Raw genomic sequence first — 24,114 nt, 5'->3', positions numbered from 1 at the left:
ATTGGCTGAACTCATTCAGATGCTGCACAACATCACTGTTTAGTGATGCCTCATTCAACGTCAGAAGAACTAGAATGGCATTCAACATTTATAGTAGAGGAGGAAGAGCAAAAGATAGGCAGCATATCAAAAAAATTATCAACTTGATTGTTTTATCAGGTCGTCTTTTAATTCTGTTTTTTTTTGGGGGGGGGCACTAGCTACAATTGCAATTTGGACCACAAACTGTGATCTCAGATTTCGAAATTATAAGCAATCTATGCTCTTTAACTTGCTCTGCTGAGCCAACTCTTCCCGTACATGATTTCCTTCTTTGGTTTACCTAGCCACCATATATCAGGGGCCTCATGAATGGCAAAGCAAAAAAAAAAAATGCGCTGTCATATTAACATGGGCCAATACTGATTTTTTGTTGGAGTATAAAATAAAGATTTGCAAGATGATTAACTCTAGGGCAGCTACAGTATTTACATGAATGACAGTGCAGGGTATCCTTAAGTAAGAGTGACAGTAGATACAATCCTTTTACACACAAGGAGTCTTGCTTTTAATGGACATTAAATATGTGAACACACACAGTCGTAATACTGCCATTTGTCATAATTGCAGACTTCTCTCTTGCATATGTTGACAAAGGATAAAAAAGAAGAAATCACCACTGCCAAAGAAAGCATGTGCTTCACTCCCTTGAGTTATCATTTTTAAGGCTTAGATAACACAATGCCTGCTGCTAAGTTTCAATATCACTCCCGCTTTGATAGCCAACTGGATCTCATATAGTGAATTCATACACTTGCTGTGTTGAAAAGGGCAAGTCAAATGACCTCTGGCTGAAATGCAATTAATTTTTTTTCTAAAGCCGGGCCTGTTACAATATTATCACTGAATATACCACCCAGTATTTATACCACCCAGTTGTCAAGTCCTGTCTGCTTCTATCTTTTATGAGAAATGTCTTTTAACAGTTTTCACATGATTTAAGGAAGGGTGAGAAAGAAACAACGGACCTGGACACAGTCCAAAATGTTTGCCTTAGTCTCTCGCTAAGAGCTTCTCTTCCAATTGATCTCAGGTGACGACTGAAATAGACGTGATGGATTTTACAGGGCACTAACTAAACAGGCTTAAATCATTAGAAGAATGGCACTGGTTTAGACAGCTGGAACCTACTTCCAACATGTGTTTGCACTGCGACAAGCAGATTGAAGAACATTGTTTGAGTCAATAAGCAGTGTTAACACAGCAAACAAGCAGTTTCCAGAATCACAAAATTAGCCATGGACATGGAGGATTAATGCTTAACAAATTGGTTAATGTCAATGGACTTAAACACCAAGGATGCCTTTGGTGTGAATGTTTCAAAACTCCTGCCAAGGATAAAAATTTTCAAAAGAATCTGAGTTTGAACCAGCCATCAGTCTAAGACTGCAATCTTATCCCAGTTAAGCTGACAATAAGTCCCACTGAACTCAGTCAAACTCTTGTTGAAGTAGACCTGTACCACATTGTCCTGTTAATGACTTCAGCATGACGAGCGTGCCTGCTTACAGAGGGAACCAGAGACCATCTGCCGGCCACAGCCCACTGGGTGAGAGGCAGTGGAACTGTGGTTGGGCCCCTGTTGGATGCCAGCTCTTTCTCAAGGGCGCTGGCTCAGCCTTCCCCTGTGCCTGCAGGATTAGGCCCTGCTGCTCCCGGCTGCCTCATCCCCCTCTCAACATGAGCTACATGGCTGGGAGGGAGAGAAGGGGCTTTAGAAAAGTTTTATTTTATATATGTTTTAAATGTTTTTAAATTGTTATTAATTGCCATCAATTAAGAAGAGACCCACAGCGGATCTAATGGAACAGGAAAGGGGGAGGGCGTTGGAGGGGGCAGCCATTGAGGTGGTGCTGGGTAGGGGAAGGAATGGTGGTGGGGGTAGGACATGCCCGCGTAGGAGAAGAGAGGTTAGATATCTTACATCTATCCCCTCTTCTAGTCCTGCCCCCAACCAGATGGTATCAGGCGACCATATCAGCAAACCCTCGAGCCACACGGTGCTGTTGATGAACGCCAGGTCAGTACAAAATAAAACTGCCCTCATCCATGATGTAATTCTGGATGAGGCTGCTGACCTGGCGTGCATTACTGAGACCTAGGTGGGAGAGGAGGGTGGTGTTGCCCTCTCCCAGTTGTGTCCGCCTGGGTACTTGGTCCAGCACCAAGGTCGCTCGGAGGGTCGGGGAGGGGGAGTTGCTATAGTCTATAGGAGTCTATAGCCTTGACCAGGCTTCCTGTCCCTTTGAGAGGAGGTCTCGTGTGTTGGGCTCGCGAGACAGGTTAGGGATTCTGTTGGTGTACCACCCACCCTGCTGCGTACCAACAGTCTCCCTGCCTGAGCTGACGGAGGTAGTCTCGGACCTGGTGTTGAGGACTCCCAGGCTGTTGGTGCTGGGGGACTTCAACATCCATGCCGAGGCTGCCTTGACTGGGGCGGCTCAGGACTTCATGGCCACCATGACAACCATGGGGCTGTCTCAATATGTCATCGGCCCGACGCATGAGAAGGGCCACACCTTGGACCTGGTTTTCTCAACAGGACTGGAAGATGGTGGTTTGGATGTGGAGGGGCTGGTCGTGACCCCATTGTCATGGTCAGACCACTTCCTGGTCAAGTTCAGTCTATTAGCTTCTTCTTCCCTCTGCAAGGGTGGGGGATCTATTAAGATGATCCGCCCTCGGAGACTAATGGATCCAGATGGATTCCTGAATGCTCTGGGGGATTATCCGTCTGATATGGTCGGCGCTCCTGTCGAAGCTCAGGTCACCCTATGGAATAGGGAGATGACCCGGGCGGCTGACACGATTGCGCCTAAGTGTCCTCTCCCTGCTCGCCGAGCCCAGACAGCTCCTTGGTATACTTCTGAACTGTGGGCGATGAAGCGAGAGGGGAGACGGCTGGAGCGCAGGTGGAGGAAATCCCACTGGGAGTCCGATCGAACACGACTTAGAGCCCATTATCGGGCCTATTTCGTGGCAATACGGCTGGCGAAACGGCAATATTTCTCCAGCCGTATTGCTTCCTCAGAATGTCGTCCAGCAGAGCTGTTTCGGGTGGTCCGGGATCTTCTTCAACCGGGAAATCCGGTGGAGGTCCCGGACTGCTCATCAGCTCGCTGTGATGAGTTTGCCATACATTTTGAGGGAAAAATCGCTCAGATTCGCAGTGGGTTGGACTCCACAGGTACTGCAAAATCAGAGGATGTGTCCAGTGCGCCGTGCTTAGGTCCAGTATTAATGGATGAGTTTCAATTGTTGAGACCTGATGATGTGGACAGGGTGCTTGGATCGGTCTGTTCCACCACCACTCCGCTCGACCCTTGCCCATCCTGGCTAATTGGAAGATCAGCCAGGGGGGTTCGCACCTGGGTCCAGGAGGCCATGAACGTCTCTCTGAGAGAGGGAGTGGTCCCTACCGCCTTGAAAGAGGTGGTAATTCGACCACTCCTTAAAAAGCCTAAACTGGACCCGAGGCTGGTGGTCAACTACCGACCAGTGGCGAACCTCCCTTATTTGGGCAAGGTGTTGGAGCGGGTTGTGGCCGGGCAACTCCAGGCGCTGCTGGATGAAACGGATTTTCTGGATCCATTTCAATCGGGTTTCAGGCCGGGTTTTGGTACAGAGACTGCCTTGGTCGCCCTGTACGATGACCTTTGCCGGGAGAGAGACGGGGAGTGTGATCCTGTTGATACTCCTGGACCTCTCAGCGGCTTTCGACACCATCGACCATGGTGTCCTTCTGGATAGGCTGGCTGGGTTGGGAGTTGGGGGCACTGTTTTACGGTGGTTCCGCTCCTTTCTGGCTGACCGTGTCCAGAGGGTGGTGCTGGGGGACAGTTGCTCTGCCCCATGGCAGTTATGTCATGGGGTTCCTCAGGGCTCAATACTGTCCCCCATGCTGTTAAACATCTACATGAAACCGCTGGGAGAGGTCATCAGGAGGTTTGGGCTGAGGAGTCAGCAATATGCTGATGATACTCAGCTCTACCTCTCGTTTTCCACCAATCCAGGTGAGGCAGTTTCTGTGCTGAACTCGTGTCTGGACCTGATAATGGACTGGATGAGGGTTAATAAATTGAAACTCAATCCAGACAAGATGGAAGTGCTGTTAGTGGGTGCTTCACCGGACAAGCTGGAGGGCCATTTCCCCGTCCTGAATGGGGTTACACTCCCCCTAAGGGACAGGGTCCGCAGCTTGGGGGTGCTCCTGGACCCCAGTCTAACACTGGAAGCCCAGGTGGACTCGGTGGCCATGGGCGCCTTCCTTCAGCTGCGGAAATTATATCAGCTACGGCCCTACCTGGACGAGCGGAGTCTCATGACAGTCACACATGCACTGGTAACATCCCGCATAGATTACTGCAATGCCCTTTACGTGGGGCTGCCTTTGAAGACGGTCCGGCGACTGCAACTGGTCCAGAATCGAGCTGCACGGCTGGTGAGTGGTGCAGCCGCCAGGGAACATATCAAGCCGATTCTGTATAAGTTACATTGGCTACCAGTTGCTGCCCGGGCCCAATTCAAAGTGCTTGTTTTGACATATAAAGCCCTGAACGGCTTGGGCCCTGGATACCTGAAGGACCGCCTCCTTCCATATGAACCTACCCGGCAGTTAAGATCTAGCTAGGGGGCCCTTTTGAAAGAGCCATCCCTTAAGGAGGTAAGAGGGACGGCTTGTAGACAAAGGGCAGCTGCCCCCAGACTATGGAATGCCCTCCCGACTGAGATTCGTCTGGCGCCGACGCTGATGACATTTCGGTGCCAGGTCAAAACCTTCCTGTTCCAGAAGGCTTTTAATTGAAATAATATTAGCTGTGGGTCTGATGACAATTTTAATTTTATTTTAATTATTTTATCTTTTACTGTATTGAATTTTAATTATTGTAAGCCGCCCAGAGACCTCTGGGTAGTGTGGGCGGCATATAAATTGAATAAATAAATAAATAAAATAAATAATCTGAATAACTGTATGGAAATAGAAAGGGCAGTTGCTAGACTGGAATGCAATACAGAGGAGATGTGGAATAAGAAAATGTGTCACTCAAACAGGCAGTGTGATTAGAGGCAAAGAGGACAGGGCTTCCAGCTCCTCTTAAGAGTTGTGTAGAAGAAGGAAATTCAGCCTAAATTGTCATACAGTGGTGCCTCGACTTACAAACATCCGGACTTATGGCCATTTCAAGTTACGACCAGCTCCAGCTGCAAAATTTTGCTTCGACTTGCGGCCAGAGCTTCAGGTTACAACCAGGAAAAGCCAGGGGGGAAAGGCAGGGAATTCAAATTGCTAACCATTGGTGGCAAAGAGGCTGCTTCTTTGTAGCTCTTTTGCCCCAGCAAAAGGACTAATCACATTCCAATGCATTTCAATGGGAAATGGTGCTTCGACTTACGACCATTTCGAGTTACATCCACCTCCTGGAACAGATTATGGTCGTAAGTCGAGGCCCCACTGTACTTGGTACATCATCTGAAATCTACTCTTCTGAATTGCTACTATTTAAGATGCAGGAACCCTGTCCGCTTTTGCATGTGACCAACCTAGACATGAAACAAGACTGACAGGAGGCTGATCCACACCACAAGTGGATAGAGAGAAGCTATTTGAAGTCAAATTGTGGGAACTGCTTTGGTGGGTAGGTAGAATTTATACAACTGATTTTATATGCCTATAAGGAGTTATGTCTGACAGTTAAAATCTCACAGTGTGCGGTCTGCAATGAGAATGAAAAGGGGCATCTGAAATCTTCAATGATATGCTTAAGGCATTACTTACTGTCTATAGACACTCACACACCCCCAGAAGAGATGTCAAGCCAAGGATAAATAATCACATGTCTGAAGGCAAAAAAAGGTTATTTCACCATATCATTACTGTCATGCATTATGTTTTTCAAAAGCTATAATGCATCCTGTAATCCAAATACACCACACTGTTTCTCAGTGAGCACAAACTCATTTTCTTTGTAGTTGCTGTTGTTATGTGCCGTCACATGACCTCCAACTTATGGCAACCCTATGAAGGAGACAGCTCCAAAGCATCCTGTCCTCAGTAGCCCTGCTCAGGTCCTATAAATGCAAGCCTGTGGCTTTTTTTCAGGAGTCAGTCTATCTCATATTTGGTCTTCCTCTTTTCTTGCTGCCTTCAATGTTTCCCAGCATTATTTTCTTTTCAAGAGAATCCTCTCTTCTCATGATGTACCCAAAGGAGGACGGTCTCAGATCCCTCATTTTTGCCTCTAAACACTGCATTGGCAGTAGAGAAAGCCATCATTTCATGAGCTGGTCATGTCCAAATGTGGTCAAAGAAACCTCTACTCATAGTGCAGTCCTATGCTGCATTCAACCAACCAAACACCAGTAAGCATGTTCAGAACTGCAACCTAGGTGTATCAGGAGTTCCCTAATGAGGAGATGAATGTGACTGTCAAGAGTTTACAAAAGAGTGTACATATATCATTACAAGACGGAATAAATAGAATATATTCGTCTTGTTGCAATGATGGACGCGGTCCCTGATCCTTAATCTAGACTCAAGTTGTTGATGAACTACTACTCTGATCATGGCTCAGTACTCATGAGCCAGCTACAACAGCTAGAAGGCAACAGCTTCCTCAAGTCTAGTGTGAACATCATCATATGTAATTTGTAAACGTGAACCATAATAATCTGTAATGTAAAGTGGATCCAGGGCTAATCTAATACTGTATTGTAATCACATTTCCTGGAGTAGGTTACTTAATAAAACTTTGACGGTTTGGCTTGCTCAGGATTCTAGTACACATTCTTTCCTAGCTTCCCTGAAACTAGTTTCAGGGAAGTTTTTTTGGATCATCCTACTATATGATGAAAAATGTCACAAGGAAAGCTTGCAAACATGTAATGCTCATAAACGGCTAGGTAAATACATGTTTAAATAGGAACTCTGTTTTTAAATAGTCTGTTTGTCAAATATACTATGGCTTCTGAAACAAATATCTTGATAGATTACAGTCAGGATTAGAGGCAATTCAATGGCAGTCTGAGCTTTTCCTGAAGACAAAGTTCTCCACGACGAAGCCTGTGCATATCATAATACATTCATTTGATAGATGATATGCAAATATTAGTTGACTGATGTTCGAGGTGGCCTGGAGCAATAAACAGGGATGGAAAATGTACCTCATATGTTTGATCCATGACTGAAAAACAAGCAGCTTAGGAGAAGGCATCTGGCGTACAAAAACTTAACAGAGCAGCATTCGGAGCCCATCAAAACATGGAGCTGTGGCTAAGCGTCTAGTTGCTAAGCAACCCACTTCAGACATTCAAAAACACACTTGTAAAAGTTGAATACTCATGCCAACTGCTGCTACTTCTCATCTTGTTGGGGAAAAAAATGGGTATGAAAATAGTAGGCATTAAAAAAACCCTTTGCCAGTGAGATGTTTCTCCTGTGACATTTTTACCTTTAAACTCTTTTTCATGTTTACAGTATTCGCCATGAACAGTGATTCATTCTCTTTCCAATGCTATTACGTGAGGACCAAGGACATTTCTTAATTACCAAGCATCATCTCTTCTTCCCAGAAAGAAGGGGAGACAAGTATTTCCTAATGAAGGCTTCTAATGCCTAAACAACTTCTCCAATTCCTCCAATGAATTTAAAATGCACAATTTAGACTGGAGTTTACATAACGCAATGTTACATAACAGCACTGATGTTACCTGTCTGTCATGGGTTTGGAGGGAAAGTTCCATCCTATGGGGAGTGGAAGGCGGGACATCAGGAGGAGGGGCTGTACTGTATAAATATGTGATGCCTGTGTGGTGAAGAGTAGATGCTGAGACAGACTGTGAGACACTGGGTTGGGACGAAGCAGCAGCTGGGGGAAGAAGAAGCTGTTGTGGGAGTCTGGGTGTCTGACAGGGTACTACTGTGTGTCAGAGTACCAACCTGATAAGTTCAGGTGTCTGTGGGTTAGCCAGAACTGATGGGTTCAGGGTCTGTGCTTTAAGTTAAAGGTTCTAGGTGAACCAAACTGTATGCTTGTGTGTGTGAGAATAAGCCACGTTACTTTATTTTATTCACCTGATTGTTTTATTTACCCTGTTTGTATTTAAAATAAACCTTATTCTTTTGTTGTTTAAAAATCCATCCCTGGTCTGTGTGACTTATTATAGGGAATGGTTGGTGGCAGCTTAGTAACTGTGTGATAGATCCCAGTAGGTCTGGGTTTGTCACATTGATTGGTGTCCAGCGTGTGGGATACGACTGGTCCAGTTGTCCAGCGGTCCAGCAAAGCCTTGGCAAGTGTGCCCAGAGCAAGGGGGGTCTAGTCAGGGACAGTCTGAGGCGCGTAGGTAATCTTCTAGGTGTACCTCACGGGGAGGTGCACTAGTAGAAGAACGTGCCAACTGGGGAGACTTAGATTAAGGTGCTCTGAGGCAGCCTGATTTTGGCGGGAAAACGCTGAGGCAAAACTGCGTAGCAACAGTGAGCTAGCTTGCCAGCTGAGAGGCCCAGCAGAGGGGGGTAGGCTCTGACTCGATACTGTTGCAAATTTAGTGCTGAAGAACAGCAGCAATCTCTGGGGAGAGCTGGTTCTGAGGCAAAAAGGAAAAAAGTGGTCGTTTTATTTTGAGGCTTGACTTTTTAAAGCAGCCTGTTCTGAGGGGGGGGTTATGCCCTTGACTCGAAGCCAAGTAGCAGAAATGAGTGAAGTGAAAGACCCCCAGATTGACCAAGGTTCTGAGGAGGAATTTGGCTCAGTGCAAGGTGACAGCACAGGAGAGCAGGACCCAGAACTCAGAAAAATACTCCTAGCCCAACAGCATGAGCTGAGGGTGAGGGAAATGGAGGAAAGATTAGAGAGAGAAAGAAGGGAGGAAAGGGAAAGGCAATTTGAAATGGAGCAAAGGGAAAGAGAGAAACAAAGGCAATTTGAAATAGAGAGATTGGAAAGAGAAGAAAGATTGGAGAGAGAGAAAATGGCGTTTGAATTAAGAAAACTGGAACTGATGAACCAGAACAATAATAACAATAGGGATTCTGAGGGAGGCCAACTGTCTAAAGCTGACCTGAAGAAATTCCCTGTGTACCACAAGGGAGATTGTCCTGAGGTGTTCTTTTCCTTAGTGGAAAGAGCGTTTGTGGACTTCTCAGTGAGGGAAACTGAGAAGATGACCATCATGCGTTCTTTAATCAGTGGTAGCCTGGCTGAGGTTTATGCCGAGATGCCTGAGGAACGGATGAAAGATTTTGCAGAGTTTAAAAAACTGGTGTTCGCAAGACATGGGATAAATGCAGAGCAGCTGAGACAAAGGTTCAGGTCCCTCACCAAGAAGCCAGAACAGACTTTTACCCAAGTGGGGGCCCAATTGGTGAGGCTGCTTGAGAAATGGCTGTCGCAGGAGGGAACAGAGACCTATGAACAGCTTAAAGACTTGATAGCCCTGGAACAGTTCTATTCAGTCCTGCATGGGGAATTGAAATTCCAGGTGAGGGAAAGGAAACCGAAATCTGTGGCAGCAGCCGCAGAGATCGCGGATTTTATCTCCCAAATAAGAAAGCCCTTGGGTGAGGGGAAATCTGTAGGTAAACCCAAAGAAACCTACAGCAAGTACTCTCAGGGACCAGGGAAAAGCCAGCAAGGGGGAGGGGCCCATGGTGAAGGGAAGCCCTCAGACATGAAACTAAGACCTCAGATTTTGGAGGGAAAACCAAAACAAGATGAGAGAGAATCAAAATACACCAGAAAATGCTATTTCTGTCAGGGAAAGGGTCATCTAATCTCAGAGTGTGAGAAATGGAAGCAGCTAAAAGGAATGGTGCCTCAGGATTCTAGTGGAACCAAGCCAAAAGCTGTGTTCTGTGTCCAGAAAGAGCAAAGCTCATTGTCACTGAGGGAGCCTGTTGCCATGACAACTCAGTCTGGAACAGCTACCTCTGCTGATCAGGCTGAGGAAAATGGTCCTCTTATAGAGGTAAAGCGCTGCTTGCTGGTGAAAACAGATTCTCAGTTGTTTGAGACAGCAGGGGTGGACGTAGGAATACTTGACCGTCAGTATAGGGGGCTGCGGGACACTTGTTCCCAGGTAACCCTGTGCCATCCAGATATTATTCCTAGGGAGTTTATAATCCCAAATGAGAGCATAAAGGTGGCAGGGATTGAGGGGCAGGTAATCTCTCTGCCAGTAGCAGAGGTACCTGTCAACTTTCAAGGCTGGAGGGGAGATTGGCGGCTAGCGATTTCATCGACTCTGCCAGCAGCCGTGCTCGTGGGAAATGACCTGGCTGAACATGTGAAACGGGTGCTAGTGATTACACGCTCACAAGCCACCACAGGGACAGTTCAGGGGGGTAATGATGAGCCAGAGACGGAAGCAGAGGGAAGTTCAGAAGCTGTGGTGGAAACCTTAACCACAGACAGCAGATTTGGACAGGAGCAAAAGGCAGACGCCACTCTCCAAAAGTGTTTTGAACAGGTGACGGACGCCCAGCTAACACCTGAAACCCCAGTGAGATTTCTGGAGAAAAAGGGGATTTTATATAGAGAAACCCTGAGGAACATCTCAAAAGGGGGAGATGGGATCAGAAGTCAACTGGTGGTACCTGAAAAGTATCGCCCCATGATCTTACAAAGGGGGCACTCTGACATGTTTGCTGCACACTTAGGGGTCAACAAAACACAGCAGAGAATCACACAGAATTTCTACTGGCCTGACATAGGGAAGCAGATCAGGGAGTTCTGTAAACAATGCGATGTGTGTCAAAGGCAGGGGAATAACCGCGACAGGACCAAAGCAAAGTTGTGCCCTTTGCCTGTGATTGACACTCCGTTCAAATGCATAGGGGTGGATATTGTGGGACCTTTGCCCAAGGCCACAAAGAGGGGGAACAGGTTCATCCTAACAATTGTGGACCATGCCACAAGGTATCCTGAAGCCATACCCTTGACTAATATTGAAACTAACACAGTGGCAGATGCTTTGGTGGGGTACATGTCCAGGATGGGATTTGCCTCAGAGATAATCACAGATTTGGGCACATCGTTCACGTCAAAGCTCATGAAACGCTTATGGCAAATCTGTGGAATTAAGCTCAGGGAAGCCACTGCCTATCATCCTGAAAGTGATGGGGTAACTGAGAAGTTCAATGGGACTCTAATGCGCATGATTAGGGCTTTCTTGGCAGAGAATCCAAACAATTGGGACCAGAAGCTGCAATCCCTTTTGGTTGCTTATCGATCAGTGCCACAAGCCAGTACCGGGTTCAGTCCATTTGAACTTTTATTTGAGAAAGGGGTGAAGGGGCCCCTTGATTTGATCGAGCAGGGTTGGGGGCAGATCGCCCAGGGTGACCCACAAGACGTTGTGACTTACATAGACACCTTGATGAATGACCTAAGGAGAAACCTAGAGCTAGCAGCAGAGACCCTGCCAGCTCAAAAGGTCAGAAAGAAAGCTTGGGATGACCAGGAAGGCAGGGAGAGGCGCTTTAACCCAGGGGAGGAAGTGCGTTGGCCTAGGCTCTGCAGAGAGAGCAAACTGCAGCTGGGTATCCCAGAAATAAAATACTTAGGTCACATGGTAGGGGGAGGAATGATAAAACCCCTGAAGGCCAAAATAGAAGCTGTTCGTGATTGGCCTAGACCCAACACCAAGAAAAAAGTCAAATCATTTCTTGGGTTGGTGGGCTACTACAGAAAGTTCATCCCGAGGTTTAGCGAGATTGCGGCTCCGCTGACCGATCTGACGAGGAAGAAGGCTGATGACCGCATCCCGTGGACCAGCGACTGTGAGGCGGCGTTCCAGAGGTTGAAGGAGGCGTTGATCAACTATCCTGTCCTGCGTGCTCCAGACTTCGACCGGGAGTTCATCATCTACACCGATGCGTCTAACAGCGGGGTAGGAGCAGTTCTGTGCCAGGAGGATGAGAATGGTGACCAGCATCCAGTGTCCTACCTGAGTAGGAAACTCCAAAAAGGTGAGAGACATTTGGCAACCGTGGAGAAGGAGTGTTTGGCCATAGTCTACGCGATCCAGAAGGCCAAGCCTTACATCTGGGGAAGACATTTTATTCTGTGTACTGACCATTCACCATTGCAATGGTTAAAGACGATGAAAACCCACAATAGCAAACTTATGAGGTGGGCTTTGAACTTACAGGACTATGACTTTGAAGTGAAGGTGGTCAGAGGGTCAGTGAACTGTGTTGCTGACGCCTTATCAAGAAGACCTGAAGACTGAAGACGGCGAAAGAACATGGACTATATGTATATAATGAAAACAAAAAGTTAAAATGTACCTGGTTTTGAATTTGGTTGGTATTAATAAAGGTAAATTGATGTACTGTATATGGTAAAATGTTTAAATGCATATTTGCTATGGTTAACTTGGAGTGTAAGTATATGTAAGTATTATATGGTATGTATAAATGTTGTTGTGTATTTTATGCAGGTTGTTTTTTTGGTGAAAAGCACTTTTAGCTTTCCCCCTACAAAACAACTTTTAAAGAGGGGAGGTGTTACATAACAGCACTGATGTTACCTGTCTGTCATGGGTTTGGAGGGAAAGTTCCATCCTATGGGGAGTGGAAGGCGGGACATCAGGAGGAGGGGCTGTACTGTATAAATATGTGATGCCTGTGTGGTGAAGAGTAGATGCTGAGACAGACTGTGAGACACTGGGTTGGGACGAAGCAGCAGCTGGGGGAAGAAGAAGCTGTTGTGGGAGTCTGGGTGTCTGACAGGGTACTACTGTGTGTCAGAGTACCAACCTGATAAGTTCAGGTGTCTGTGGGTTAGCCAGAACTGATGGGTTCAGGGTCTGTGCTTTAAGTTAAAGGTTCTAGGTGAACCAAACTGTATGCTTGTGTGTGTGAGAATAAGCCACGTTACTTTATTTTATTCACCTGATTGTTTTATTTACCCTGTTTGTATTTAAAATAAACCTTATTCTTTTGTTGTTTAAAAATCCATCCCTGGTCTGTGTGACTTATTATAGGGAATGGTTGGTGGCAGCTTAGTAACTGTGTGATAGATCCCAGTAGGTCTGGGTTTGTCACACGCAATATATCAGATGAACAGAAGCTGTGATGGTTTATTTCACTAAGGATAAACACAGGCCAGGAATGCTATGTCATCATTTCACCAGCTGCAAAATTGGCAGCACTTGTTCACATTCAAAGGAAATATCCATAGAAGGAGGAGAAATTTAAACAGAGAGAGGGTATGTGAACATCTACATCAGTGATAGGGAACACATTCTTGAACTACATTCACTACCATCCCTCCCTATTGACAGTGTTGCTAGGACAGATGCAACTTGCAGTCCAACATTCCCTAGTTCTGCTCTATAGGCTACTGTAAATCTGAAACTGCTTTAGTGTAATTGTTACCGTTATAGCCCAACATCCCTCCACTGAGGATAAGACAGTGTCCCTGGCTCTTCTCATCTGCAAGTTATTCTCACAAAAGCCCTGTCATGAGGGGGGTGGGAGAAAGGGGGGGAATTGTGCAATCCTTGAACATAATCCAAAGACAACCATAGGTGATAACCTTTTCAGGCCACTAAAAAAAATCACAAATGTGATTCAACCTACACTGGTCTTCATCAACTACTGGGTTGTGGATGGTGCAGAAAAAAAACACATGAAAGTTTCAATAATCATGGTAGAAGGCTATGCCAGGCCTCCTCCTTGAAAGTCAGCTTCAAAATGCAGGCTGCAAATGTATATCACCACAACAGGTTTCAAATCCCATTCCGGTGGCTATTGATTGGATTGTTTTCCCCAGCATACTGAAGAAACGGATGCCGAGGTATTGAGCAATCCCCACTTCCCTGATTTTCAATGCAAGGCCTTGCCTTCGGATCTGTAAGGTAGGTCAGGTATAAAGTGTGTGATTAGCCTAAGACCATTGAATAAGGGTCATGGTCAAGTGGAGATTTGGACCAAGGTCTCTTGGGCCCTAGTTCAACATCTAGTATATTCCTATTGTCACTCAATCTACATTTATCATTTGCCCTTAAGCGGTCAAAAGACTTGGTGCTAGGAGAACAATACCTATCAGCCGTCATTCCTAAAACCAGTTGAGGCTTCCAACCTGTGCTATGAGCATTTATTTCCACTTTGCTTCTACAACTGAAAAAAAAAAAAAAAACAACTGAGTTGTGCAATATAACCAATACAAGTTTTCATTGCCAGGTGGTGCAGTATGATTTCTATGAGGGAATCCACATAGAGTTCTTCCTACACAGGATTTGGATTTAAGGAATGAATCAGAGAGTTCCTACCACCAGTCATACACATGCACCAATCCAGCCTATATAAGGGAGAAAAATGTCTTCCTTAGATACAAATGTTAGTCCCAACTGAAGTAGACATTAAATCAATGGGTCTTTAATTAATCAGCATGTACACAAAGCTCATTTATTCAATGGATATATTCTACTCAGGACCAGCAACTGGATTAAGTCTGATAAATTTGAAAGAGAAATTGTGGAGTACTTCCATGACCTTCCCCATTTTGATTACCTTTAAAAGTTTCTGCAGAATAGGAAAATAGGATAGCTAGCTGCTGATGTTTCAGCTTGAGGAGAGGGACAAAGCAAGTAACTTTTTTAAAAGTATCTGAAGAGAATATGGAGTATGGTTTGGGGAAGTTTTTCTCTAAGGATTCCACCTAATATTTTCCAATTCCATCTGCCTTTATACAGCTCTGGGCTGAACCTGGAAGTTGTTTCCAGTTGTGTGTGCTGAAGGCTGGAATTGAGCAGTTTTAGTCATCTACAGCAGGAACCCAGAGGACAAGTGCAGCACGGCAGGAACATCATACTATGTCCGGTATTTAGAATAACAAACAGGCTCGGTGTTGTTTTTCTCCTTACCTCCTTCACTGGAGCAACGCATTCCACAAACTATCCTAAGCCTCTTTTTTTCTGGCAGTGTCTCAAGCGACGATGCAGCAGAGGAAGGGAAATCTAATGGAAAGTTATGTGGATTCCCCCCTCCTCCCCTTGAATTAGAGAAGGAAAAGCTGAAGAACCCACTAAAGAGGGCATTTTGTGTCCAAAAGTTCCCATTGAATAAACAGTGTCACATGCCCCTTGGAGCCAACCCTCTGGAGGGGTGCAGCCAATGCCTCTCAAGTATCCTTTAGAACGCATCCAAAAAAGGTGTGTGGATAACACTTGCCAGCTCAGAACTCTAACGGATTAAGGGACTGGTTTCCATCCTGAGGATAATTAGGCATTGCAAACCCCACCCTTCACCTAACCTGGTGCACTACTTTTCTGCGGCTGTGTTTACATGTGGTTTGAATTTACGTCCGCCTCTCTTGAGCCACACATGTTGTGCCTCTCCAATTTTATTGCTACTTTCTTTTCATGCTGGAAATGCCATGTTAAATTACCAGAAACTAGGCAGGGAAGCTGAGAGCTCCCTGAGGTCTATATCACACATTTTGTTCCCAACAGATCTTAACTGCACCAGATTTGGATTTGATCCAAAGGCAGTCATACATAGCTCTTCAATTTCTTTGTGTCCAGCTGATAAGAGGCGGATAATAATCAGAAAGTATCTAGAAAAACAGAACAGTAACACCATCTGATGGATAGATTTGCTAATCCATGACCAACCTTATTACTTAACATTGGCTTTCCGCGCAGGTTTCACTACAGATATAAAGTGCAATGATGTTTAACTTGAGCTATGCTGGATCATCCACAGAGGGAAACAGTGCATTTCCATTCAGGCCTGCCATCAAACTCATCAATGGGAAATACTTACTGGTTTGCTCCATTGTCAGACAGAAGGTAAACAGTGGAACTCTCACACATTAAGGTCTCCCTAAAAGTAATTATGGATGAACCAGAGTTTCATAAACACCTTAAAAGGAATGCCTATGATTGCAGGTAATGTGATGGCATGCAGGTGGCAGAAGGACCCTTGAGGGGCATTATATAGGCAATTAGTAACAGGACTTTATCTCGCTACTGCCAAGTATCAGCAATGACACTAGCAGAAAAGGTCACACATACAGTACTTCCAGCTACCTTTGTGGAACTTGAACAGCACAAAAGGAGGCAATGGATTCATCAGGCATTTTGGAATGTACAATTTAAATAAAATTACTTGGGAAACATATTGTAGGCAAAAGGGTTCATAAGGATCTGGTTCTACTGCAATGGTATTGTACTTCTGCAGCATCTATATATACGACCCTAATGCTTAGTGACTACTGTTTTTGGCCTCTATGATGCATGTCAGTGTCACCAGCGGTCTGTGGCTAAGGCAAAATGAGTGAGAGAAGATGCCACATGTGAAAGAGATACAGTACTCTGCTGAACTTTTTGTTTGTAGGATACTTTGTATATCAAAAGAATGTACAAAGAATTGTGACAGATCAGACCAAAGGCCTATCTAGTAGCCATTCTTCTGCTCCCAGTGGCCAACCAAATGCCTGCTGGAAGCCAAGAAGCAGGACATGAATACAACAGCACCCTCTCTGCAGGTTACCAACAGATACTTTAAAAGAAATACTATTATACTGTATATGCAAATAATGAAATCTGATGTAACACCATATCATTAGCACTTAAATTAATGGTGGAAGTGGGTGATGTTTTCAGCAACACTTCTGGCTGTCTGGGCAAGACCTGTGAAATATTACTCTATATGCAACCAGAGAGGGATTGAAACAAGAGGTCTTCAATAGAAGGAATACAGTCAAGGGTTCATGAAGCCCATTAGAAGAGCCCATGGGTAATCAAGTTCAACACACCTGCTGTGAAGCAGAAGAATGATGCTGAAGGTGGAGGACAGAGCTCCAAAAGCTGGGGGCTTGCAGGGGATCCCTCAGCTACATCTTCCTCCCAAACCTACCTCACGGGTGAAGAGGATGGCAGCATCATAATGTTCCTCATGTTCATCATCCAGCTGGTTGTGTTGGTGCTGCCACTTGCAGAAGTTCTTGAGGGTGGTGGCAGCATTCTTGTTGACCTCCAACCCTTTCTCCTTGTTCCCCAGTACCACCACCTTCACCACCACCAGTCGGATGTGGTTCTCAATGCTGGCATGCCCGTAAAGCCGGGAGGCAATGGTGGCCAAGGTCAACAGGTAGTGATGGAGGCCCTTGCCATACTTCTTGGCCATGGAGTCATCTGCCACCAGGAGAAGCTCCACCTGGCGGGCCCTGGAGACCGAGCGCCTCTTTCTGGAGCCAGCCAGCGGGGCAAAGATCTGAGAGGCGAGCGCCGCCCTGGTCGTGAGATCCGTCTCCACTTCCTCGCCCGGCTTCTCGCCCAGTCTCTTGCGCCCCAGCAAAGGAAGCTTGGAGGCGCCTTGCGTCTCGCAGCTGGGCCGGGAAGGCAAAGTCTCGAAGCTGAAATGGTCCCTGAAGAAGAGATGTAGCACCCGGGCAGAGTCATCGCCGTAGACCCGCTCCTTCGCAGGATCCTCCCCCGCCGCTTGTCCCGACCCCAGCAAAGGCTTCACCGTATAGCGGGCGTGCTTGACCGCAAAGTAGCCGTCCAAGCCGCCGCACAGGTCGAAGACGGCCAAGGACTGGGGGCTCCCGTCCACCGTGCCCCGGTAATAGCAGCGCCCCTTGCCCCGCAGCAGCTGCGCGGGGGAGCCGAGCAGCGCGTCCTTCTCCAGATCCAGCAGGAAACGCCTCCCCCCCAAATAGAGGAGGTAACCCACCTTGCCGCCCCCGGAGTAGGTCCGGTCGATGCTCTCCACAATGCCGCCGGCTCGGTACTCCTGGGGGAAAGCGGGCCGGAGGGCCGCCGGGGCAACGCCGCCCGCCGCCGCCGCCGCCGCCGCTCGGGAGAGCTGCGCCGCTTTATCATAGGCAGGTGCTGAAGTTGCTGGGGAAACTCCGGCGGCGGCGGCGGCGGCGGCTGTTTGCAAGCTTGCAGCCAGCAGGAGCAGGAGCGGCGGCGGCGGCGGCGGCGAGCGCAGAAACTTGGGCAGCATGGCGATCGCCGGCTCGGGGAGCGGCGGGGGATCGAACCGGTCCGGGGCGAGCGCGGAAGGGGAACCGAGGCGGGCGCTCCTGCCGCGGTTGCTGCTGCCGGTCGGCGGCTTTGCCAGACGGTGTTTAGGAGGACATCGGCGGCGGGCGAGAGCGGCGGCGGCGGCTCTGCCGGCAGCCCGCAGGCATCGGACCCGTCGGCGCCCTCGACGCTGTCTTCTGGCCGCCCCCGCGGCATCCGAGGGAGAGAAAGCCCCGGCGCTTCTGGCAGCTCCGCCGGGAGGAGCCTCGTGGATCGCCGGCGTCCCTGGTTGGAGCCGAGGAGGACGGGGTAGTTAGTTTGGGGAGCGAGCGAGAGAGAGAAGGAGCGAAGAGCAGAAAAACAGGCTCGACGTTGCGCCGGTGAGCGGGCGCGGGGGGGGGGGATGAGATGGCACGTCTCCTCTCGGGAGTTTTTAGGGGTGCTTGTTGTTGTCGTTGCTATCCCCAGTCCGCCGATGTGAACAAGAGGAGAAGGGCGAGAGCTGTGAAGATGAGAGGAGGTGGAACAATGAATTTATAGCGGAATGCCATCCTGCAATGGCAATTTCAACAATTCGTCATTGCAGGCTGCCTCTTAAAGGGAGAGAGCTTCCCCGCCGCCGCCGCCGCCGCCGCCGCCACCACTCCCACCACTTCCTTCGCGTTTAATCAAACTCCGACGGGGCGGGGGGGGGGGGAAGGTTAGGAGGGAGAAAGAAGAGGCCGGTGGGGGGGGGGAATCACGGAGGTGAGAAAGAGAGGAAGGCAATGAAACTGGGAGGAAACGCTTGTGTAAGAAGGGAGAGAGACCCAGCAGATTTCCTTTTGATTACTTAAAGTCACAGTGTCCCCCTGTGCGGAAAAAAGCGGTTTTCTTCATTAGTCCGCTTTATTCTTTAAGAGTCCTTTCTTGCCCCCCCTTCCCATTCACCCACCCACGTTCCGCTGCCCAGCGGACCCTGTTCTGAAGTTTTCCGAGTACTGTAAGTGGAGGAGACAACTTTTTCTTCCTCTCCTTTCTCTTTCAGGTTAATAGAGGTAAACAGAGCGGACAGGCTGCGGAAGAGGTGATGACTTTGTCTCTCTCTCTCTCTCACTCACTCACTCACACACACACACACACACACACACACACACGCACGCACGCACGCGCACGCGCACGCACACGCACACACAGAGCGAGAACCCCATGTCCGTGTCTGGCAGAGAATGTCATCAGTAGTGAATGGGGGAGCAGCTGCCCCGTCTCTGCAAACAGACGCCAACCCGCCCTTCCCTTCCTTTATCTGGGTGGCTTGGCTTCTCCCGGCAAGTTTGCCTGTCATTATAGCTCAATCCGACTGTCACTTAGTCCAGGAGGTCTGTAATTTCCTCCTGCGACCACCCCGTTTAAGGATCAAAACGTTAGAAAGAGTTAACCCTTTGGTTAGCTTTTTAAAGCAAAGCAAAGCGTGCTGCTTATATACCGCCCCATAGTGCTTCAAGCGGTTTACAAGTTAATTATGCAGGCTACACATTGCCCACCACCACCAAACTGGGTACTCATTTTACTGACCTCAGAAGGATAGAAGGCTGAGTCAATCTTGAGCCGCTACCTGGGATTGAACCCCAGGTCGTGAGCACAGTTTTGGCTGCAGTGCAGCAGTTTAACCACTGCCATCTGGTACCCTTGCCCCTCTGGTGGTGGTGCAAACTGGATCACCCTTCATGCAGGCACTTTTTACATGAGAGATCTGGATCACAACTAATGTCATCACTTCACACATTTGTGGTCCTAAATGGAAAGCACAGAGACTGAAGTGCCTGGTAAAACAACAGCTGATGTAGGAGGTGGGAAAGGACCAGTGCCCTCATGCCTGCTGCTGTTTCTGAGGATAAGGTCAAATGAGGTCCCACAGTGGGCACGTTTTACAAGTGTAAGCCAGGGGTCCTTGCCACCCCACGTGTCTCTTAGCCTTGCTTGCAGATTCAGATGCTGCGGAATTACTGGAACGTCAGATTCTATTCAGAGATGGGAAGGTCCAATTGGAAAATACTCTTTGGAAAAGATCGGAGACCATAAGTGCTGATGCACAAAAATGTACAACATATCAATCACTAAGCATTTCAAGTCTGCTTTCTGAATTGCCCCATTATCTGTCCTGGATGCCAGTCTTATTTCCAGGCTCAATTCAAAGTGCTGGTCATGGCCTATAAAGCCTTGTATGGTTTGGATCCGGGCAATTGGAAGAACCATATCACCTCATATGAGCCTTCTCGGCTTTTAAGATCTGGGCAGGTCCTTCTCAGTTCCACCACCTTCCCAGGTTCATTTGGTGTGGACGCAAGAGAGAATCTTCTCAGTGGCTTTAAATCTTTGTTTCTAATATTGACTTTGGAATACACTTCCCCAAGAAGCCCTCTTGTCCTTCCATCATCATACAAAGACTTTCCTTTTCACACAGTCTTTTAATCAATAAGTGGGTGTCCAGGAAATGTGGCATTTATTAAATTTAGAGATTTTTACATGTCTTTTTAAATGTTTTAAAATTGTTTTAAATATTTGTTTCTAATATCAACTAATGCTTAATTGCTTTTTAAAACAGTTTAAATTGTATTTTAAACTTGTGAGAATTTTATAGATTTAATTGTTGAGAGTCACCTTGATCCAGTATAAGGAGAAATGTGGCATATAAATAATGGGAATGAATAAATAAAATATAGTACAGTATGGTGGCATCTAGTAGATTTATGAGTAATAAAAATTGTAATGTCTAGTAGTGTTTGACCATATCAATGAAAATGTTTCTAGCTTTATTTTACTTCTTTTTTAAGGCTAACTAGAAAACATTTACTTTTGTGCTTCAATTAAAAACCCTTCTCCAAAATATCCTTCCCAACAAAGTAGCTTGTTATCTTCATTTAGAAGTGGTGCTCTGAAACAGTAAGATTCAGCCCTCTCATTTAAAATAAATGTCAGGGGTTTGTTTCTCTGGACTCTAAATACAACAATGCTAGGCACGTCTATTGAAAGGTAAGTCTGATTGTGTTCTGTGGGGCTTATTCCCTAATAATGCAAGTATTGGATCACATCCTTGGGCTACTGTAGTAAACATACATACACACACAGTACATACATAGTATGTTATCTTAACATAATAAGTTATCTCAACACAGACCACATTGTATTAATAGTTGGTATGTCTTGTTCCAGATGGACAGATGCCATGGGACTAACTAATAGACAGCTGGCAGAGAATTGGGTAAATTAAGTGCAAGAGATCTGAAGCCAGAGGCCAAGAGCAAACCCATGTCAAGGTAGTCCAACAAAGCAAACAGAATCTAAGAAGTTTAATTATGTCAGTCTGGAATGCTGTACATAGTCCCTTTGTATGACATATATGCGGGGGGGGGGCTGTCAACAATAATGGTCAGGATATATAGAAGACTAGATCAGAAACCAGAAGATGCTTCATTTCTAGAAAAACCTGCAGTCCAAGCATATAACTAAGTTGCTCAGTTCTTCCAATGCTCAGCTGAGTTCTTTTTCAAATCCCAGCTAGGGCAGTTTACTCCCCCACTGTTGGACCTCATTTGACCTGGGATTTCTAGCCAGGGTTGTGCCTTTATCCTGCAGCATTCTCAGTGACTAGAAAACAATCCAGCCTCTTTGTCTGATTCAGACACAGCACCTCCTACTTCCAAGAGTTCAGCCTCATGGACTTTCAGAAGCTCTGTTCCTGCGGGATCCACCAGTTCCTGTCCCATGTCTAGTTTGATGTGTTGTGCCCTCCCATGTGAACAAAGCAGAAATCCAGAAGACACATGGAAGTGGAGCAGATAACCTCACCTGCAACCATATGTGGGTCATGACTAGGCAGGGGGAGACTGTCCCATTTTGGAGATGAGATGCCCCTCGCCTCTGTTACACTAGGTGTCACATCATGTAGTGGAGCTAAGTTCCAGTTCAACAGATCCTAAGCATTCCATCCAGATCACTGAAGGCTGGGATAAATGCATGGCAGTGGGAAGTCACAATCTTCCCTTAAATCCTTAGTGAATTCAGTAAGTTCTCTTCAGCTTTCCAGCTGTCCATATATGGCAAGGATGATCAAGAGCAGGATGCTTTGGCTTAATTCACATGTAATATTAAAACATTTATTAGAGACATGTGGAGAAGCCTCCCATTCATATTAGGCATGGAACCTCTGCATTTCTTCTAATTCAGCACCAGAATTCAACAGGAATTTCCATAGCCAAGAAACAAGGCCTCACAGGAGTTTTCATTTCAATGTTAAGGTTTCAGCAACCATTATCTACCTGTGAGAAAGAAAGAGGAAGTGGCTGGGAGGAGCTAAGCTCTGTGGGAACTGCAAGGGACTGGGGAACTGGTAGTCTCTTTGTCCATTGACCTCTGTGCATAACGCTTGTCAAAAAAGCTACTAGTCTACTAATCTCTTATGGCTGCTGTGAAGCTTAGTCTCTCCAAAATATACCCTCAAATAATAGTTGTTCCTGCCTGCCACTGCTTCACTCAGTGCCTCTTTTTAAAAGCTGTACACTTGGTTCATTGAACAAACTCTGTCGCCAGCCAATAATAGGTGGGGCATGTGTCCAGACTTCAGAGCCACCTCACACAACAAAAGTGAAACTTTCTCCTTCTCCAGCACTGCTTGCTCCAAGATTTAACTCCTCCCTTGAAGAAGCATGGCAATCCCCAGAGTCTTCAGCCAGCACCCTGAGACTTGACAGCCCTCCCTGCAATTCTATACACTCTTCCCTTGCAGGTAACTATGTGGTCAGTATTGTATTATGTTTCACAATTGTGGAAAGGTGACTAACTCCATTCTTCATGCCTTGTCTCACATGGTTTGGTAGAGTGGTTGTGCAACCGGTCACATAACTGAGAGGCTGGTGGAAAGATGTGCACTGTTGCCCTTAGGTTCCAAATTGTATACTGGCTTGTGGCCTACTAGACAGGTCCATCCAGCTTTGGCAAGGCTTCTCCCCTTCCCTGAAGCCCAAGGGCTTTGGAAGGGAAAGGGGAGGACACAGCAATTGCACCTCAGAATCAAGGCTATGGTTCAGTGAACTTATTCTAACTTCCCTGGCCTGAGACTTAAGCACCTTGGGACTCAGCAAGGGTCCAGAGGAGATTAATTCACTGTTAATTGACTTGGTGAGAACTTGTAAAACATGCTTTGCTTATCCTACTTAACATACAGAAATGCTAAAATGCTGCTGCAGTGCATTTTTCTCTGGTTAAGCCGCTCAGGTTCTCCAAAGTCTTAACATACAATTCAGAAGAGCTGTTCTACAATCTAGAGTTAGTGTTTGGTACTAGTGTTATTTATTTATTTAATCTTCAAAGGCAATGATAATACTGTTCTTAGTGGGGAAAAACATCTAGAACAAATGAAATATGAAAAAAAGAAAATCAGACTTAGAAGTGTTGTAGGTAATCATTCCATTAACTCTGCAGCTAGAGTAACTGAATTATTTCTTCTAACGATAAATATTAAGTTGCCAAAATGACTTGCTTTTACTTCTCTTTAAAACAGGAACTTTTACTTTCTCTCATCTGGAGCACTGTGGCTTTAAACAGCAAAGTTTTGCTTTTCTTTATGATCAGTGATATCTTCCTGAAGGGGAGCAGCGTGGGAAGTAAAGGAAACGCCTTTGGCTTAGGTCTTGTATTTTTTAAAGTGGTTTGTGTGCATGTGTGTGTAACATATTATATGTCTAACATTTTCTACATCAGCTTCACATATCCCACAAAGGCTGGAGCAAATAGCCAGGTCACTGCTAGTGCTGGGTCAGACTCAATATAATTGGGTTTACTATTATATTAAACAGGGAAGAAATATTCCATGGAAGTTGGTAAGGAGTAACTCACCCCCACCACATCACCCCAAATTGCTGGTTGTAAATACCAGTATTCTATGCATCTCTGATTTCCTTTAGGAAGCCAGCAACAGAAGGAAATAGTTTTAATTCTGTGAATACCTGCAGTGTGAGCTAGTTTAAGTCATACTCCCTACTAAGAGGAGGATAGTAATAATAATAATAAAATCCACAAACCTCTGTATGTATTTTACTTGCTTGAAGTCTGTGC

General features: G+C 46.3%; 1 protein-coding gene and 1 long non-coding RNA gene across 2 annotated transcripts in view; one reads left to right on the top strand and one right to left on the bottom strand.

Moving 5' to 3' along the window:
- The window catches only part of ADAMTS5 (ADAM metallopeptidase with thrombospondin type 1 motif 5), a 69,069-nt gene extending 50,745 nt beyond the window's left edge, over window positions 1-18,324 (bottom strand). The window contains exon 1 of the mRNA XM_020789610.3: window positions 16,907-18,324. Coding sequence (XP_020645269.3) covers window positions 16,907-18,001 — 1,095 coding nt within the window. The 5' untranslated portion in view covers window positions 18,002-18,324. The remainder of the gene's footprint in view (window positions 1-16,906) is intronic.
- LOC140705662 (uncharacterized) lies at window positions 18,271-23,689 on the top strand. The gene is made up of 5 exons (XR_013542885.1): window positions 18,271-18,401; window positions 19,049-19,087; window positions 21,214-21,317; window positions 22,667-22,786; window positions 23,561-23,689. It is a non-coding gene; the product is annotated as an uncharacterized LOC140705662 (long non-coding RNA).
- Window positions 23,690-24,114: the final 425 nt, after the last annotated feature.

The sequence above is a fragment of the Pogona vitticeps genome, chromosome 3 (genome assembly GCF_051106095.1).
Source record: "Pogona vitticeps strain Pit_001003342236 chromosome 3, PviZW2.1, whole genome shotgun sequence".
Lineage (NCBI taxonomy): Eukaryota > Metazoa > Chordata > Lepidosauria > Squamata > Agamidae > Pogona > Pogona vitticeps.
Note: the sequence above shows the minus strand (reverse complement) of the source record. Positions and strands in the feature narration are given on the sequence as shown.